Source organism: Harpia harpyja, chromosome 13 (genome assembly GCF_026419915.1).
Source record: "Harpia harpyja isolate bHarHar1 chromosome 13, bHarHar1 primary haplotype, whole genome shotgun sequence".
NCBI classification, from domain to species: Eukaryota; Metazoa; Chordata; class Aves; order Accipitriformes; family Accipitridae; genus Harpia; species Harpia harpyja.
Window position 1 is genome coordinate 272168 of NC_068952.1, and position 19395 is coordinate 291562.

General features: G+C 46.7%; 1 protein-coding gene and 1 pseudogene across 2 annotated transcripts in view; one reads left to right on the forward strand and one right to left on the reverse strand.

Moving 5' to 3' along the window:
* The first annotated feature begins 49 nt into the window (after window positions 1-49).
* Window positions 50-5467, forward strand: LOC128150414 (NADH-ubiquinone oxidoreductase chain 2-like; annotated as a pseudogene).
* A 6717-nt stretch (window positions 5468-12184) lies between these two features.
* LOC128149891 (cullin-9-like) overlaps window positions 12185-19395 on the reverse strand; it is a 36131-nt gene continuing 28920 nt past the window's right edge. The window contains exons 34-42 of one of the 2 annotated variants that reach the window (XM_052805438.1): window positions 18521-18685; window positions 18265-18428; window positions 17268-17361; window positions 16971-17045; window positions 16369-16479; window positions 14913-15030; window positions 14429-14562; window positions 14140-14231; window positions 12185-13147 (exon numbers count right to left, since the gene is read on the reverse strand). In XM_052805438.1, coding sequence (XP_052661398.1) covers window positions 12949-13147; window positions 14140-14231; window positions 14429-14562; window positions 14913-15030; window positions 16369-16479; window positions 16971-17045; window positions 17268-17361; window positions 18265-18428; window positions 18521-18685 — 1152 coding nt within the window. In that variant the 3' untranslated portion in view covers window positions 12185-12948. Of the gene's footprint in view, window positions 13148-14139; window positions 14232-14428; window positions 14563-14912; window positions 15031-16368; window positions 16480-16970; window positions 17046-17267; window positions 17362-18264; window positions 18429-18520; window positions 18686-19395 lie in introns of those variants that run through there. The other variant, XR_008237888.1, reaches the window with a different exon arrangement.

The following is a 19395-nucleotide window of genomic DNA, read 5'->3' on the forward strand; positions in this document are numbered from 1 at the left end:
GCCCGAGCCAACCTTAGTCCCATTTTTAGGCAATGGAGAGTTAGCCAGTATGACCAGTGAGTTCGAGGTACTGTTTATCTTACCCTCAAGTAAATGCTTATGCATTTGGTCAGAAGCACCACGCACTAGATTCACTGATTTTATTCATTATATCTCCTTTAAAACAAAATAGGAGCAGTTTTGCATGATCCTGCTTTTAAAATGAAGCACACCAATTTATTTTAGGGATCAGCCAAGTCAGATTGCTACCTCCAAATTCAGGTTTTCTGTTGTTCGTTTCTCGGTTTTGTTTGTTTGTTTTTAAACAGCCAAACAATGTGACTTTGCCTTGGAATACATAGTACACCAGCTGCATTTTAAAAAGTACTTCAACATAAGCAGTAGAAGTACCAACTAGTAGTTATAAAGAACAACGAATCTCTTTGCATGCCGCAGGACCTATTCAAGTCAGCACATTCTGTAACTTGGTTTTTGTATTCTGTACCGTTGTTCCTGAATGACGGGGACAACAGTTCTGTTCTTTTTCCCACTGCTTGCAGAAATTTGGTACAGAGAATGAACAAAAGCCATGTCAATACAAGATACAATGTTGTTGGACAAATGCATCAGTAAAACGCATCTTTCTAATATTTTATCAGCCTTCCCAAGATAAAACAAAGTCCTATCATTGCATCCTTCTGCAATCAGAAAGGTGAAGTGTATTTCCAGAATTCTCTCTGAGACAATCCTCTCGCAGAACTTACACGCCAACTCATCTGGTTTTCAAGTGAAGCGCGTACACACATATATATCCGAGTCAGACACTATTATTCCCACACTGTCATACTGAAGAGGGGGAGTGAGCTGACAACAGATCTGTAAAATCCTACAGCTAGATGTCAGTAATATAAATTCCATCGGTGCTTTTACGTTTTGTTTTTAAAACAACCAAACCGACTCTGCCTTTAGAATAGACACATATGGAAGTAGAGTAGCAATACGGATAAACTTGTCTGTTATTTTTACACTACTGCATTAACTAGCCACCACTCTTTGCACAGGGTGCCCCCGAGGATAAGTTTCTGGACAGTTAGGAAGCTGGGAGTCTAATCCTTTAGATCTAATTGTAATATTCCCAAATGCCCAGGGTCATTTCTCTTGCCTCCTTTTTTGTTTACTATCATCAGCTCCAACGCTGATTAAAAAAACCACCCGCACCTACTCAGTACTCACAACCAATTTAAGGCCGATGCAGTCTGCTCCACCTGTCTCTCCTAAAAATCCTAATAGTCCTAAAACCTTCAAAGATTAATGTGTTCAGACTGGGACATCCTACCCTGAGGCTCACTCAGTCGTGCCTTGACAAATTCACCGGGAAGAAGTAGAAAAGATTGTGCGGCAACATATGCGGAGCACAATGTTACTTCCTATGGCTCAAAGTTAAATGACATTTTTAATTGAATAGTGATTGTTAAAGTTACTTTTTTTATACTTTCATTTCTATGAACTCATTATAAGTGAAAGGGCAGTACACAGATATGAAAGGGCAGGAAAAGCACAAAGTTTGCCCGGTAACTACCGAGCTACAGCTCTGGGTGATGCACTCTTTAAAGGAGAAAAGCAGTGACGAACATTAAGCAGTTAAGTATAAACTTGACTTACAGCGGCACCTAGGGTTGGTAAAGCTTGTGCTTCACCAATTAACTGTAATATGGTGTAAACAGCCGTAACGTTATCGAGATAACTCAGATCACAATGTAACTGAGTTGTCATAAGCCTAAGATGCACCTAAAGCCACCCTCAGGTCAAGCTTAGCATCCACGGTTAATTGAACTCTACAAAAGCTAAGACACAATCTGGGATTACGTACCCCACTATGCCTAGCCCTAAATCTTGACACTTTACCAAAGCATCTGCCTGAGAACTACAAGCGCAAACTCTTTTAAAACTCTAAGGACTTGGCAGTGCCCCAAACCCACGTAGAGGAGCCTGTTCTAGAATTGCTAACCCACCCAACTGCCCCTCACCAAGACAGACTACATACTGCCGTCACCAATTCACCTCCCCTTAGACCGTAACGGTGAAAATAATAGCCTCAACCCCACTAACAAGACAGGTCAAGGTATAGCTTATGAGATGGAAGAAGTGGGCTACATTTTCTAAAACAGAAAACCTACCGACGGAGATGTGAAATCATCCCCAGAAGGTGGATTAGCGGTAAAGCGGGACAACAGAGCCCCCTTAAGACCCTTGCCACAACAGAGATTTGTATCGTAAGGGAAGGATGAAATAGCAATGAAAAACCCAAGCAGTAAATAGCAAAGGTAAACCCTTGTGCCTCTCGCATCATGACTTAGCAAGAACAACAAAGCAAAATGAATTTAAGCTTGCTATCCCAAAACCCGAGAGCTACTTACAAGCAGCAATCGCTGAGCAAACCCGTCTCTGTTGCAAAAGAATGGGATGACTTGCTAGTAAAGGTGAAAAGACAATCAAGCTGGGTGATAGCTGGTTGCCTGTGAAATGAGTCAAAGTTCTGTCTTAATTTTACTCTACAGACATTTAATCTAGCCCCCATGTAGTAAATCATAAGCAATTTAAAGGGGGTACAGCTCCTTTAAAAAAAGAACACAATCTCCCCCACCAGATAACTACTCAACTCTTATTCCCCACACTGCCGACCTTTAAGCAGTCACCAACAAAGAGTGCCTCAAAGCTCCACACCTAAAAGTCCAAAACCAATATGACTCCCTGATCACCAACAGGCCAACCTATAATAATAGGAGAATTAATGCCAAAATGAGTAACTAGGGGCCTCCCCCTCTCAAGTGCAAGCTCACATCATCACATTATTAACAGATCACAACTAATATCTCAGTTTTAAGAGGATTATATATTAAACCCACCTTGTTAACTCAGGAGTGTCTTTTAGAAAGATTAAAATCTGTAAAAGGAACTAGGCAAACTCAAGGCCCAACCGTTTACCAAAAACATAGTCTTCAGCTGACTAAGTATTTAAAGTGATGCCTGCCCTAAGCCTAACCATCTCTTACAGATAATCAGTGAACTTGATCTTCCCATGAAAAAGCAGGAATATAGAGGTAAGATGAGAAGACCCTGCGGAACCTAAAAATTAGCAGCCACTACACACAAGCTCAAGCCCACCAGCCTCACTGTCCCCCCCACCGCCCACCCAGAAATGCTGGCCCACTTTTTTTCTTGGGGCAACCTTGGAGAAAAACAAACCCTCCAAAAATAAGACCACACCTCTTAACCAAGAGCAACCACTCGAAGTACTAACAGCAACCAGACCCAATATAGTTGACCAATGGACCAAGCTACCCAGGGATAACAGCGCAATCTTCTCCAAGAGCCCATACAGACAAGGAAGTTTACGACCTCGATGTTAGATCAGGACATCCCAAAGGTGCAGCTGCTATTAAGGGTTCGTTTGTTCAACAATTAACAGTCCTACGTGAGCTGAGTTCAGACTGGAACAATCCAGGTCGGTTTCTATCCATGCTGAACTCTCCCTAGTACAAAAGGACCAGAAAAGTGAGGCCAATAGTACAAGCATGCCTCCCTCCACGTAACGAACTCAACTAAACTACCAAGAGAGCACCCATAGCCTCCCCTGTCCTAGAAAAGGACTGCTAGCATGGCAGAGCTCAACAAATGCAAAAGGCTTAAGCCCTTTACCCAGAGGTTCAAATCCTCTCCCTAGCTCCCCTCTTTCCGCACCACACCTACTCGTGACCTGACCCTCTACTTTAAAATATCTTATCACAGCCCTAGCCTGTGCTATCCCCATTCTAATTGCTGTAGCCTTCTTAACATTAGTAGAACAAAAAATCCTAAGTCACATACAAGCCCCAAAAGGCCCTAACATTGTAGGCCCCTTTGGATTATTACAGCCAGTAGCAAACAGAGTAAAATTATTCATTAAGGAGCCTATTCAGAAGGTGAATCCGACGTAGCATCAGACTTCAGCATAGAGTACACCGCAGGACCAGTCACCCTGTTCTTCCTAGGTTAATACGCAAATATCATACTGATAACTACACTAACTACTATCCTATTCCTAAACCTAAGTTTGCTAAACCTCCCCCCCAAAAAAACTATTTCCAGTGGCCTTGGCTACAACAGGCCTGCTCCTTTCCTCAGGCTTCTTATGCATTTGTGCTTCGTGTCCATGACTGCGCTACAACCAACTCGTACGCCTCCTCTGAAAAAACGTCCTGCCGCTGACGTTCGCGCTATGCCTTTGACACACCAGTGTACCAATCTGCAATGCAAGCCCACATCGTTACTTAAGTAAACGTGCCTGAACATAAAAAAGGATCACTACGGTAAGGTGAACGTAGAGCTATACCAGCCCTCTCATTTCCTAAAAGATTTAGAAAAGTAGAAATCAAACCTAGACAGAAGAGCTCAAAACTCCTCGTACTTCCTCTATATTATTTTCTAGTAGGGTCAGCTAAAAAACTCTCGGGCCCATTCCCCGAAATGATGGTTTAACCTCTTCCCCTCCTAATTAACCCCCATGCAAAATAAATCTCCTCCCTAAGCTTACTCCTAGGAGCAACCATTACAATTTCAAGCAACCACTGAATCATAGCCTGAACAGGACTAGAAACTAACACCCTCACTATCATTCCCCTCGTCTCCAAATCCCACCACCCTCGAGCCACTGAAGCCACAACCAAACACTTCTTAGTACAAGCACCCGCCTCGGCGTTAGTCCTCTTTTCAGTCGTAACCCGTGCTTGAGCCACAGGCCAACGAGACATCACCCAACCAAGCCACCCAACACCCTGCCTCCTACTGAGAATAGCAATTGCAATCAAACTAGTACTAGTTTGCATTTCTGATTCCCAGAAGTACTTCAAGGCTCATCCCTAACCACCGCTCTGCTACTATCAACAATAATTAAATTCCTCCCCCCATCACCGTTCTCTTCCTAACCCACTCAACCCAACGCTATTAACCACCATAGCCATTGCCTCAGCAGCCCTAAGAGGCTGAATAGGACTAAACCAAACACAAATTTGAAAAACCTTAGCCTTCTCATCCCTCTCCCACTTACGCTGAATAGCTATAATTGTTATCTACAGTCCCAAACTCTCGCTACTTATACTTCCTAAGAACTGCTACAATATTCCTCCCCCTCAACACAACTAAAGTTCTAAAACTATCAGTGACAATAACCTCATGAACAAAAAAACCCTGTACTAAATATAAACTTAATATTAGTCTTACTCTTCCTAGCACGACTTCCTCCACTAACAGGCTTCCTGCCTAAATGACTTACCATCAAAGAACTTACAAAATAACCACAACAGCCACAATCATTGCCATACTCTCACTACTAGGATTGTTCTTCTACCTTTGCCTCACATACTATTCGACAATCACACTTCCACCGTACTCCACAAAAGAAAAAACTAACTGTAAATCTAAGCCTACCACTAATGAAAAAAACCCCTAGCCCTTACCTTAATGACCATAACCCCTAGACCCTAATGCTAAACTTAACCCTAACAATTGAAACTCCAACTCTATGCCTAAGCCTAACTGTAGCGGTAACATTAACTCTAATGACTGTATCCATATCCATGAAACTAACATTTAAACTTAACCCTAACACCTAAACCCTGACTCTGATTGAAACTATAACCCTCATGTTAGCCCTAACCCAAAAGCCTCACCTTAAATGTAACCCTAACCCTAAATTTAACCAAAATTACTATAAGCCTAACCCTATACCTACCACCTAACCCCGTTAACACTAACCCTAACAATACTAACCCTTACCCTTAAAACTTAACCCTAGATGAAATTATAACCCTAACCTTAGCCCTAAACCCTAACCCTTACCGTAACTGACTCTAACCCTAAATTTAACTAAAATGACCGTAAACCTAATCTTAACCCTACCACCTAACCCTAACCCTATTAACCGTAACCCTAGCCCTAACCCTAAACTCAAACCTAACCCAAAATTTAACCCTAACGACTGTAACCCTAACCCTAAACGCAAACCTAACCCTAACCCTCATGACCGTAACCCTAATCCTAACCCCTAAACCTAACCATAGGTTGCGAGTGCCTGTTTTGGACCTAGCTCTGCCTAGGGTTATCGTCCGAGTGACGGTGAAGGATAACGCCAACCTTAATCTTAAACCCTAACCCTATCTCTAACACTAGTTGCTAACCCTAATGACCCTTAAACTAAACCTTACACGAAGGGACTACAAAGGGGAGGTGAGGGCTTACAACGCTATCCGGAGCGGCTGCTTTCAGTGTGAGGCTTAGCTGACAGGTATCTGTTTTGGACCTGGGCTCCAGCTAGGGTTAGTATCTGGGTGAGGGTGATGGAGAACCCTAAACTCTATCCCAAACCATAACACTAACCCTTACCACTTAACCTCAGTCTAACCCCTAGCCCTAATGCTAATTCTAATAGCCATAACCCTAAGGCCCCTAACCAAACCCTAATACTAATAGCGCCCTAACCACAACACTAACCCTTAGCCCTAATTGCAACCTAACCCTTACACTAATCCTAACCCAAACTGTAACCCTAATGACCCTAACCCGAACTGTAAACTTGTTCTTAACCCCTTAACCGTAATCTTAACTTCCTTGCCAAGGGAGGTGGCATTTTCGATAGCCTAAGTGCCCTGCTGGTACACCAGTGGTGGGCACAGTGTTTTGTGGGAGCGTTCCTGAGCCCCACTGCTACAACGGGCTGGGGAACCCCTCTTTGCGCACAGCTATGTGCCTTGCCAGTATCCTTGGGACCGTGATCCCTGAGGCTTGCAGTATCCCGGGACTAAGGAGCCCAGTCTGCTGGGCAGGCATCCCCCAGTCCCACCAGCATGGGGTTGGACAGGATGCTGGGTGCTTCAGTCCTCTGCGCGGGGATCCCTGAAGGATCATTTTGGTGATATCTTCGGAGTGGCTTGTTAGAATCTTGCCAGTCCTTCTTCTGAGTTTCTTCAGCCAGTAGAACACACTGCTGATTATGTCTTTTGATCCCGGCTGCCCCATCTGCAGGGCAATACCTACTAATATGGGAGCAACTCACTCTCAGCTTGGACAATGCTGGTAGATCTTAACTTGAATTTCCTGCCTACCCCGTGTTAGAAACTCCCTCTTGGGGCAGACGTTCGCTCTTAATGGTAAGGCACTAATGAGCTTCTTGTAGGGAATGCCCCTATAAAATTCACTCCAGTTGTTACTGATTTTGTCCTTTCCAAAGTTGGTGATTCCATAGCCCTGACAGAGCAACCTAGTCCAATGCAAAAATTCTTCCTTCCTCCAGTCACTAGGTCTCAGAAGGATGACATTTGGAGCTGAAATCTTCCATTCTGAGACTAGGGTCTCACCACAAACCGCTTCTGGAATCACCGTGACTGCTTTTGGGTCCCAAATTGATAGAACTTTCTCTTCCCTTCCTCCTGGAGCAATCCACGACTTTCTAAATTAATTCTCAATAACTTCTTGACGAACCACGAATTTTATAGTGTTGTCAGCCAATACGCAGTTCCAGATCTTTCCCAAGGACCGAAGTGAGGCTGACTGGCCTCTTGTTTCCTGGATTGTCCTTCTTGACAATAGATGTACCGTCTGCCGTTTTCCAGTCACTGGGAGCATCCCCGATCGCCATGACCTTTTCAGGATGATGAAGAGTGGCCTCACGGCATCTGCCAGCCCTTTGCATCCCATCTGGTACTATCGACTTAATTGTCTAATGGACTTGAGTGGTCCCTAATTCTATCTTCCACTACTGCGGGTACCGCTTCACTCCTACAAGACTCTGCTAGGAGGCCTGAGGGCAAATCTTACCGGTGAAAAGTAAGCTTTGACTTTCGTAACTCCCTTCCTACATGCGCGGGCAATGTCTTTGTAAACCTCACAAGTAGTCTGCCCTTGCTTCTACCTTCTGTGTGTTAGGTGAAGCCAAATCTGATAGCCCGACAGAGATAGAGCTGCCGCTCCATGCCTCCAAGTCCAAACAGTATTGAGGCTAAGCACGTATTCCGTGTTGGCACACATACAAATATAAAACACGAGTATAAATAACACACGGCCAGCCATACGACTCAGCACAGACAGAAACACTCCACTCACAAAAACCCAAGCAGCACCAAGGGTCTCATCTCCTTTCTCTCACGGGCTGATCAGGATGAAGAATTGTTAGTGGGAAATATATAAACCCGTAGGTATGCTGCCAGTCCCCCAGGAGATGGGCACAGATCTGCAGTGGGTCCCTGGATGTCAGTCGTCCCAGCTGCCAGCACCCGGGCACACGAGCCCTCAAGGCTGCAGACCCACACCAGGTGAAGAAGGGGATGGGGGGGAAGGAAAACTGTGGGGAGGAAAGGAAAGAGGAAACACGGGAAGGAAGGAAGGAAACTGAGGACAGAGGCAAATAAGGAAGGGAGAGGGGGGAAGGAAAGAAGGAAGGAAGGCAAGGGGAAGGGGAGGGCAAAGGGAAGATGATGGAATGAAAGGAAGGCAGGAAGAGAGGTAGAAGAAAGAAGGCAGACAGGAGAGAAGAATTAGGGAAGGAAAGCAGGCAGGCAGATAGAGATGAAGGCAAGAAGGATTAAGGAAGGAAGTATTGAGGAAAGTAGTGAGAGAAGAAGGAAGATAGTAATTAAGGAAAGAAGTCAGGAAGGAAGGGAAGTGGACAAGGAGGAACAGAGGAGAGCAGAAAGTCAAGAAGGCAGAAGGGCAGGAAAAAGGGAATTGAAGTATTGAAGTATGTATGTAAAGTGAGGACAGAGGGCAATAAAGAAAGGAGGAAGTAGGAAGGGAAGCAGAAAGAAATGAAGGAAGGAATAAAGGAAGGGGAAAGAAGGAAGTGCAGTGAGGACGGAGGGAAATACAGAAGGAAGGAATGTGAAAGAAGGGAGGAATGTAAAATGGAGGAATGTAAAAGCAAGGAATGTACAAGAACGTAGGCAGGTAGCACATCTGTAGATATTGTACATATCTTTGCAAGTTATGTGCAAACTCATTTGACTGTAAACAAATTACATTTACAGGTTGTCATGATCTAGGGAAATGGATGCTCATCGGAAGTAATGGAGATAGAAAGAATAGTAGGTAGGGAATAAAAGGGAACTTGGTAATCACGCTGCATAATCTTATCTGCCAACAAAACCAACTGGCTTTACCTAGGTGCACAGGGCACCTTACTTAGCCCGGAAAAGGAATGTGTAATTTATGTGCTATTGTTACAGATTTGTGTGGTGCCGGGTTTTTTTTTGGTAGCGGGGGAGAGGGTCGCAGGGGTGGCTCCTGTGAGAAGCTGCTAGAATCTTCCCCAGCTCCAAGTCGGACCTACCGCTGGCCAAGGCCGAGCCCATCACCAACGACGGCGGTAGCACCTCTGGGATAACATATTTAAGGGGAATCGGTAGTGAGTAGGGGGATTGGAATGTGAGAGAAAACCCTCTGCAGATACCGAGGTCAGTGAAGAAGGAGGGGGAGGAGGTGCGCCGGAGGAGGTTGATGCCGCCGCAGCCCGTGGGGAGACGGCAGGCTGTCCCCCCCCAGCCCATGGAGGGGAGCTGGGGAGCAGATGCCCACCTGCAGCCCGGGGAGCAATCCACGCCGGAGCAGTCGGATGCCCCCGAAGATGGCCGGGACTCCATGGGAAAGCCCACGCTGGAGCAGGCTGTACCTGAAGGACTGCAGCCCACGGGAAGGACCCACGCCGGAGCAGTTCGTGAAGAACTGCAGCCCGTGGGAAGGACTCGTGTTGGAGAAGTTCGTGAAGGACTGTCTCCCGTGGGAGGGACCCCACGGTGGAGCAGGGGACGAGTGATGAGTCCTGCCCCTGAGGAGGAAGGAGCGGCAGAGACAACGTCTGATGAACTGACCCCAATCCCCATTCCCATCCCCCTGTGCTGCTGCTGGGGAGGAGGTGGAGAATTCAGGAATGGAGTTGAGCCAGGAAGGAGGAAGGGGTGGGAAGAAAGTTTGGTTTTACTTCTCAGTATCCTTGTTTTGATTTGATTTGTAGTAAATTAAATTGATTTTGTTTCTTCCCCCAGCTGAGCCTGTCTTTTGCCCGTGACCATAAGTGGGGAGTAATGCCTCCCAGTTCTTGTCTCGACCCACGAGCCTTTCTTTATCTTTTCTCCTCATCCTACCGTGGCCGGGGCGGGTGGTGGGGAGTGAGCAAGCGGCTGCGTGGTGCTTTGTTACCAGCTGGACTGAAACCACGACAGTGATCAATAAATAGCCAAATACCTCATCATCCAGTTAGTGATGTGCATGAATGGATGAATGAGATTCCCACTGTCCCTTCTTACTATCCAGCGAAACCACAGCCAAGAGAACAGGCTTGGCAGAATCAGCAGGGAAAGAAGACCCCGTGAAAGAAGCATGACTCCAGTCTGGCACTGCAAAGAGACATCAGAGGAATAGAATAAATGGGAGGCCCCGCGGTTATGCAATTCAGGCCACAGTCCAGTTGCCAGTGAAATACTACTGGCAAAAAAATCATTTTTTCCACCTACCCAGTAAGGTGGGGGGGGGGTGAGCCCCAAAGGGCTCTCACTTCTGATGCCATGTGCCTGCCATGACCTGCTCCAGGGACAGTACACCTGTCAAACCGTAACACAGCGTACTGGTTTCAGCTGGGATAGAGTTAATTTTCTTTCTAGTAGCTGCTATAGTGTTATGGTTCGGGTTCAGTAGGAGAAGAATGTTGCTAACACACTGATGTTTTCAGTTGTTGCTAAGGAGTGTTTAGTCGAAAGTTAAGGATTTTTCAGCTTCTCATGCCCAGCCAGCAAGAAGGCTGGAGGGGCACAAGAAGTTGGGAGGGGACACAGCCAGGACAGCTGACCCCAACTGGCCAAAGGCATATTCCATACCATGGATGTCATGCCCAGTATATAAACTGGGGGCAGTGGGGCTGGGGGGAATCGCTGCTCAGGAACTAACTGGGCATTGGTTGGCAAGTGGTGAGCAATTGCATTGTGCATCACTTGTTTTGTATATTCCAATTCTTTTTTTATTATTGTTATCATTATTATTTTCTTCCTTTCTGTTCTATTAAACTGTTCTTATCTCAACCCATGAGTTTTACTTTTTTTTTTCCCCCAATTCTCTCCCCCATCCCACTGGGTGGGGGGGAAGTGAGTGAGCAGCTGCCTGGTGCTTAGTTTCTGGCTGGGGTTAAACCATGACACGCAGGTGTCTTAAGGCAAGCTCAGTGAGGACAGAAACCTCTCACAGAGTAGAAGATCAAGGCTTGATTTTGATTTTCACTACAAATATCATGCAGGGCCTCACAATCCTTCTGACTTTTGGGGTTTTAAGCAGGCATCCAGGAGACAGTGGATGAGGAACTCCAGGCATGAGTCTCCACATGAGGAACTCAAGCACTTAAGATGTTCTCCTCTGTCACCCAGCAACCTGGGGAATTCAGGCTGTTCCTGCAAGGACTGGTCACACTGGGGAAGGTAAGGATGTCTGGGCATCCCCACCACATCTCTCCCCCTAGTGACCCCGAGGAGAGGGCCCAGAGAGGTGTGTGTCTCTGGTTGTGGGGCAGGGAACCCATTTGCCACATAGTGGGAACAGGGTTGGGACTTCCACCATGAGAGACTCTGGGGTTCAGCCAGGAGGCTGAAATCTATGCAGGACTAGGAGCAAGGGGGTGGGGGAGAGTAGAAAACTCAGTCCTCTCCCTGGTCTGCCCCTGGCAGTTGTCCCCTGCCCAGCATTCCCTAACAAACCCACATCCCTCCCAGATGACACCCAAGGCCTGAGAAGAGCCCTGTATCTCCAAAACAACCCCACAAATCTCCAAATCACCCCTCAAGCCCCAACAGCAGTCCCACATCTGCCTTCTGCTGGACACCAGATCTTACTACCTTCATCAACATGCAGGCATTCTGTCTTGCACCTGCTCCCAGAAACACCAGCCCCATCACTCCGTGTGGTCTGGTCCCCTGCCCTCTTTCCCATCCCTCCCCTTACCTCTTACTATTCCCTGAACTGCCCAGGAAGGAAAAGCCACTTCGCGGGGCAGACTGCGTGGCCTGGGTGAGGATCCTAAACCCACACATATTTCACAAATAAATCCTGGCATAAGCACATCCAGGTCACATCCTCCTCACTCAAGAATGTCCTGCTCTCCCTTAACACCCATGTTCCCCATAGACAACAAGAAGGCTTGTGCTAGAAGAAAACTGTTTCTTTTTTTAAACAGAACTGTTTTCAACCCTTGTTCCTCAGGGTTTTCTTTTTTGAAAAGATAAAGTATTATCTGAACAACCTCTGTGCATATATATATATATCATATATGTGTGTGCGTGCATACATTTATACACTTAAAAACAGTCCCACAAACTTGTGCCACTCATAGCAGCCCATCCTGCTTCATAGCAGAGAAGACAACTCCAACAAGCAGCAAAAAAAAGCTGTCCCCCTCAACTAGAGGAATGCACTGAACCACATCCATCTGTGGCTCTGGAGGGAATCCCACCAGCTCCAGATGGGAAGCTTTGACTCGAGTGTAAATGCATCACTTTACGGTATTTCTAGACACTGGCTGTATTAGACAGTGCCATGCTAGGACACATGCCACACTCACCTGTGCCCGGTCCTGGGGAAAAGCATGCCCAAGGACACTGAACAGCCCTTTAACAGGTGGCAAGCAGTCCGCACTTTGCAGCTGGACTGTGACTTTCTAACTCAATTAGATACCTATGGGCAGAAATGGAGACAAGGGAGAAAGGCGAGGAGATGTCTTTCTGAGAGAGGTGGCCACAGTAACACAGCCCATCTGTCCAGAGCAATGTCCTGCATATTAAAGGGGAGTCACTGAGCAAGTAGCCCCCAGAGGAAATGTCCCTTTGAGGACAGACACTAATACAAACTGGTCGAGACAGAGGCGAGGCAGAGGTCCAGGCTGGCAGGCTGGGTGACAGCCCACTTCTAGTCATAGGCATCATCATCGTCAAAGTAGGAGTCACAATCAAGATTATCTGACTCATCATCAAACAGAAAGTTGTCTTCATCGAGGTCATCATCGTCATCATAGTCTTCCTGCCACTGCGGTTCGTACTCCTCATCTTCAACCTCTTTGCCACCTTCATCTGTGTTGGGGGAGTCGCACAAGATGGTACGTTTTGGCCTATTGAGGAGGAGAGCATCAGAGTAGAGCCCTGGCCGTGAACAGCAACCACAACCCAGCCCCACACCACCCTCATCCTCCCTGCTACCATCCCCTCAGCATCCCCGTTCAAAGCCATGCCTCAGGGACACAGCAGCCACGCAGGTGCACCTAGGAGAAGGTGATTAAATGGCCTTATCCATGCATGCAGCACAGGGCTGTGTCAGAGAGCCGCCTGTGACTGGGCAAACAAGCTACACTGCCACCAGCTCTGGTGTCTCAGCCTCATTCTGAGGAGACCAGAAACCCTGCTCTGAAACCAAGTGTCTCTTGATTCAGTTGTCATTCTTTCTTGCAACACTCAGCACCCTGTTCAGCTCCTGGAAACACAGTAGCTGTCAGAGGGGATTGGTCACACTGGGATAGCAGATGCCAGTTGTGTTTTTTGGTTTAAACAGCATGTCATACAGGAATGGACTTTGTTTCGAACTCATCACCTTCCAATCATACTTAACACCTGCCAGCTCAGTACTCTTAGGACAGGGAAACAACAAACCATCCATTTTACCTCTCAACACACTATTTTACAGCTGTGTCACCTCTTCTCCATTCCCTTCTTAAAATAAATGTTAGGCCCTTCCATCTCCCCCCATGTATGCTCTTATTCTTGCTTCTCTCACCTAGACACCTCCTAGATCTCTGATACACCTCTGAAGGGAGAGTGTGACTCTCCACAGAAACCCAAGAGAGTCCAGGGAGAACAATTTCCATAACTGGGCCTGCCAGTGATGGAGCTTTCTTGACCATAGCTGCGTACCAAGCAGAGGTTTTGCTGGTCTCCCTATACCACTATGTCACTTGCATCCTTATCTCAAACCACAACACAGGATGCAAGTAACCAGTATCTGTTATTAACTCTTCTGTATGTCAGCGAGCACAGGAGAAAACTCTGGTTACCTGCTTTTTGTCTACACTCACCCACCTTTCCTTGTTACCCTGCTAAGAAAACTCACCCTATACAGGCAGGGGCTGAAGTAGGCACATTTGAGACTTTCACCTTTCTCTGACCAGGATCTGCCAACGTCTGGAGCCCAACATGGAAATCCTGCTGGTACGGAAGAACAGCCAGAAGAGAGAGACAATATGCAATTTGGGGCGTGTTTTGTGCTGCAAACCCCTTCCCTACATATACGCAGCACTGAGAGTCTATCCCCTCAGAGCTGATCAAGCCCCTTTCTAGGTTTGCCCAAGATCAAACCAGACCAGAGCAAGACAAGCCACTAATGGGCGTGTGGACTTCACCTGTGTGGAGTGCCAGAGTATTGCAAAGAGACGCTCCTTGATCTGGTGTACCAACTCCAAACCAGTACTGAAATGCTCTGCTTTCAGGAGCTGAAGAGAAGAGGCCAGGTCCTGGTACTGCAGCAGGGTTTCCTCTGCAATCAAGGCCAACAAAGTCATGCTGCTTCCCACACTCTTAAGCGGAGACCGAGTGCCTCGGCTCTGATTATGAAGCCAGTCACAGCTACTTAGGTCTCCTGTGCGCATACATTCCTCTTTCAGAAGGGAATGTGTTGCTCCTTACTGCATCGATCTCCACTGGCAGCAAAACTGCTTCAGTGGACTTCCAAGAAATGACATCAAGGTGGCAAAAATGGGGTGGGAGAAGTGAGAGAGACCAGCTGGGTGCTGGTGTGTATACTATTGTCCCACTACAGAGCTGCCACCCTTTGAACCAAACAGCTGGGAATGCTACTCTTTACTTTGGAGAGGCTGCAGGACTTACCCAGAAGGATCTGCAGAGCATTAGTGTGCAGCTCTAGGCTCTCAGTCTGCTGTTCCACAACATCCATGCTCTCAGTGTCCTGGTTATAGTAGCTGTACACACAGGAGTAGGCCAGCACCTGGAGAGGTACAGACCATGCTGTAAGCATCCTCCTTCAGCTTCAGAGTGGGCAAGAAGAGAGTAGCATCAAACCCTTCCAGATTTCATTACGTATCCATGGCTGAGAGAAGCCTGGCAGCACTTCTGGTCTGTGGTGATAGCCCAGTGAGCCATTATGCCAAGTGGCAGAAGTGCCAGGCTACCTAGAGCTACCCATAGGACTGGAAATTAATGTGTAATTATTTTGTACTGAAGTCTGAAAATACCTGATTGTTCCCACCTGCAAACCATCACAAGAACGCAGACTGTAAATGCTTAACAAGTGTGACTGACCAGCAGGCAGAGAGTCAAAACAACCAGCACACAGAATCTACACATTGCTGGGCAGCCAAGGTTGAACTCAAGTGGCAATGAACAGAGAGAACTGAGCCCAAAGGGAAGCAGTCATGGTACTATACAGCACCAAGAGCCCACAACAAAGGCATTTCAACAAGTGACAAACTCCTATTATAAATGAATGACTCCTAAAGCCACCCAGGCACCCAGCAGGAAACAAGACCACTGTTGCCATTTAAAGAAATGGGCCAGAAAAGCCAGCAGCAGCAAGCAACAGCGATATGCATCCTGGCAAACACAGGGGCTACCCTACTGAAAAGACAAAACAGAGTCAGACACTCTTGCTCCGCACACCTCTCTCAAAATCAAGTTTGCCTGCACAAACAAGGTATATATTACAGAGGAAATACTGCAAAGGCAATTCCCACCTCCTTCCTATGTTTCAGGGGATAGAAGCCATTGCAGGCGTACGCTGTCACAGGCTTACTGCACACATCCAGTAGCTGCACTGCAAATCCTTCATAATGTGGCTATCAGGGCATGCAGTAGGTAACTCAGTGCTCCCCAAACACCTACGGCTCATGAAATGAAGTTAAGAAAGGAAAATCCTAACATGAGCTGATATCAAGAGGGACTTCGTAACTGTAACATACCATCAGGAGAGCTTTCAAAAGGTAAGCACCACCACCGGGGCCTTTCAAATTGGAATGGACCAAACCCAGTATGTGAAAACCCTAAATATAGATCCTTGTGCTGATTCCATGGTGTCAACTTAAGCTAAGCTCCAAATCCTATGACCCGACTGTGAGGAACACTACAGACAGAGCCCAACTCAGAGGGAGAGCAGGGAAAGACAGACATGAGCTCTTCCCCTATCTTGATGCTATTCCTCCCCTCAAGCTTTTTCTGTCTCCCCTTGTTTGAAATAGAGCAAGGTTAGTGTCTCCTCACTTTAAGAAAAGCATAAAACACACCAACAGAATTAGGCCTAAACCTCGGCAAGCCTGTTATCCAGCCTTACCTTCCGTGCCTGTTCTAGCACTTTGCAGGCATCAAGAACAAAGGTCAAAGTCCTAATTTTTGGCATCTCACTGATGGAAGAAACCCTGTTCCTCAGACTCATGGCAAATTCCTGCAATAACCGAAGGAGGAAAAAAAATAAGTCAATGTCAAGCTCCACAAGATCAAAAAAATAGCACCTTCCACACAGATAATTGCTAAGCATCCTGAAGCGCCATCCCAGAAGATGCAGGCAGCAGGAGAGCATTTACTGCATCCAACTATGACATCTCTGCTGTGTCACCACTTCAACATTTTACAGTATCTCAGCTCTAGATAAGAGTTCAGCCTTCAGTTGCCATTGCTTCCAAGTACTGCATCAGTTTGAGCACGTGAACACCACAAGTTAGGTGTCCAGTTTCCACAACAGATTTGGTAGAAGAAAGCAGGCCAAGAAACACCCCTTGCATCGGAGCAAAGGCGAAATGATCAGGCACCCCCACCTGGAACCAAAGCCTGCTTCTCAGCTTCAAGTGAAACACACTGAGACACAACAGAAACTGTCCTGCTCACCAGGGCTAAGGCAACAGAATCGGCATCTGCAAAGGAAGGAGGAGGCCTTACCCTTGCGTGATGATGAAAGGTGCATCTCTCATTGTAATCCTGAAAACGCTTCTCCTGCCAAGCTGCTTTACTCACCTGAAAGGAGAAGTAGAAGTAACCTGTAGCCATTTCCCTCAAGTACCAGGGTTGCCTGGAAATGGCTACCACACGTACAGACTTTGACAATACTATCAATATTACTGGCAAGGGCACAAAGTCCAGAGTAAAGGGCACAACTGGAGATCCTCACCCTCCCTCTGAGAGGCCAGGTGCATCCGAACACAAGCATGAACCGCTGAGATATAGCAAACCACTCACCATAGCAGAGCAGTTGTAATAATCCTTATGAGTCGGCCTCCAGGGCTTGAGGCAACGCCAACAGAAGCCATGATTACACTTTGCACACGTCATACTGCATGGTAGGAGAAGAACAATGGGAATCGGTCAGTCCTAACAGCCACTTGCAGACAGTTCCTCCCAGCATTCCCCTACATCACAGGGCTGGAGTGTGAGATCCAGTCACTTCCATTCACTCAGTACTATGCATTTCCCTGCGTGTGTTTTTTAAACCCGTTGCTGGACGCAGATGATGCTTAAAACCAGTCGTTGTGCCTCCAAAAATGAGCTGGGTAAACTGGCAGCGCAGATCTCACAGTACCAACTTACCAAGTACTTGAAGGGTGAACTAAGCATTCCACAGTTTGAAGCAAGATCCACATGAGCACCTCACCTCTTCCCTCAGTAATACAGCACTCCACAGTGCAGAAAGGCATTGCACAGCCCTAGGGCCACACACATGTGGGGACAAATCACAGCTGGGCACTAAGGGCTATGCCAGTGCAAGAAAGAACCAAATGGTGACTCCTAAGCTCTGGCTTCAAAGCTGGAGATAACTCCCCTATCATGTAAAAAGCTGCTTGGCAATCCAAGTCAATTCAAGAGAGGCAGTTAAAAGAAAATTGCTTAAAGTTACAGGAATAGCTGAGCATGAAAGAAAAAATGGTGCTTAGCTATCCACTCTCCTAACCTGTACCTCTGTAGGTCTATAGCAGATTATGAGAGCAGACAAGCATGCGCTACAAAAAGGTATTGCAAAATGAGTTTGGGTTCTACTACAGAGCTATCAATGGATTTAAGTCTGAATGCTGGGGAACATTTTGCTTTTCCTAGGAATTAAAAGCAATCACTCATTCTTCTAAAACTATAAAACAGACCTGCTGTAACACTTACTCCACAGCCAAAAAAAGCACAGTGGACCTAACTGTATGTCTTTGCCCACTCCTGTCTTCAGTAGCAAACAAAAATGGATACTCACTGCAGGCACCCCTCATTTTTCTCTATCTGAGCCCGGCAGCTTGGGCAATGCTTCGAAATGAGCTTAGCCAGATGTTTGCTTTGGGCTTCACTTGTCATTCCCTCATAGTACCCATCATCATCCACCCACTGAGACATGTGGCTGCAGCTGGCAGGATAATGGGCCTGAAAGAGAGAGCCAGTCAACCACACAAAAGCAGAACGGCGTGTGCCAAACCCAAGACAGCACTGCCTGTGATGATTCAGCTCAGCCTCACCTCTGGGAAGTTGCAGTTGAAGCAGGATATCCAGGAGCACTTGGAACAGGCTGCCCCGTAGCCAAGTCCATCCTTAAGGAGGATCTGATCACAGCCCTGAGGGTTGGTGCACCACGTCAGGTTGGAGCAGCACTCAACGTAGCCTCTGAGGAGGGCTTTTTCATACTGTAATAAGAAGCCAAGAAGGACATTTAAGGCAGAGAAGCTGCAAGGTTAGGCCTTACAACTTGGGTCTGGTGCCCCTGGGCCCTATATCTGACTGAACAACTGCTCACAACAAAACAGCACCAAGTTAGTTTACTCTTTCACTCCCTTTGTGTAAATTGCCCACCCCTCGTGTCATATCTGGAGGCTGCTTCATGTAATCACAGAATAGCTGAGGTTGGAAGGCACTTCTGGAGATAAAAAACTAGTCCAACCCCTCCAGCTCAAAGCAGGGTTGCTCAGGACTATGTCCAGTTGGGTTTTGAGCATACCCAAGGATAGAGACTACAAGCCTCTCTGCCGAACCTGTTCCAATGTCCCATTACCCCTACTGTTAAAAAAAAAAAAAAAAAAAAAAAAGTTTTCTTATGTTTAAATGGAATTCCTTGTATTTAAATTAGTGCCCACTGCCTCTTATCCTTTCACTGCGTATCACCAAGAAGAATCTGGCTCCTTAATCCCATTTGTGTATTTACACATGTTGATAAGATTCACCCCTGAGCCTTCTCTTCTCCAGGTTAAACAAACCCAGCTCTCCCAGCAAGAGGGGTTCCAAAACCTAAATCATCTTCGTGGCCTTTTGCTGGATTCTCCCCAGTATGCCCACATCTTTCTTGTACTAGTGAGCCCAGAAATGGACATAGTACTCCAGGTGTGGTCTCACCAGCACT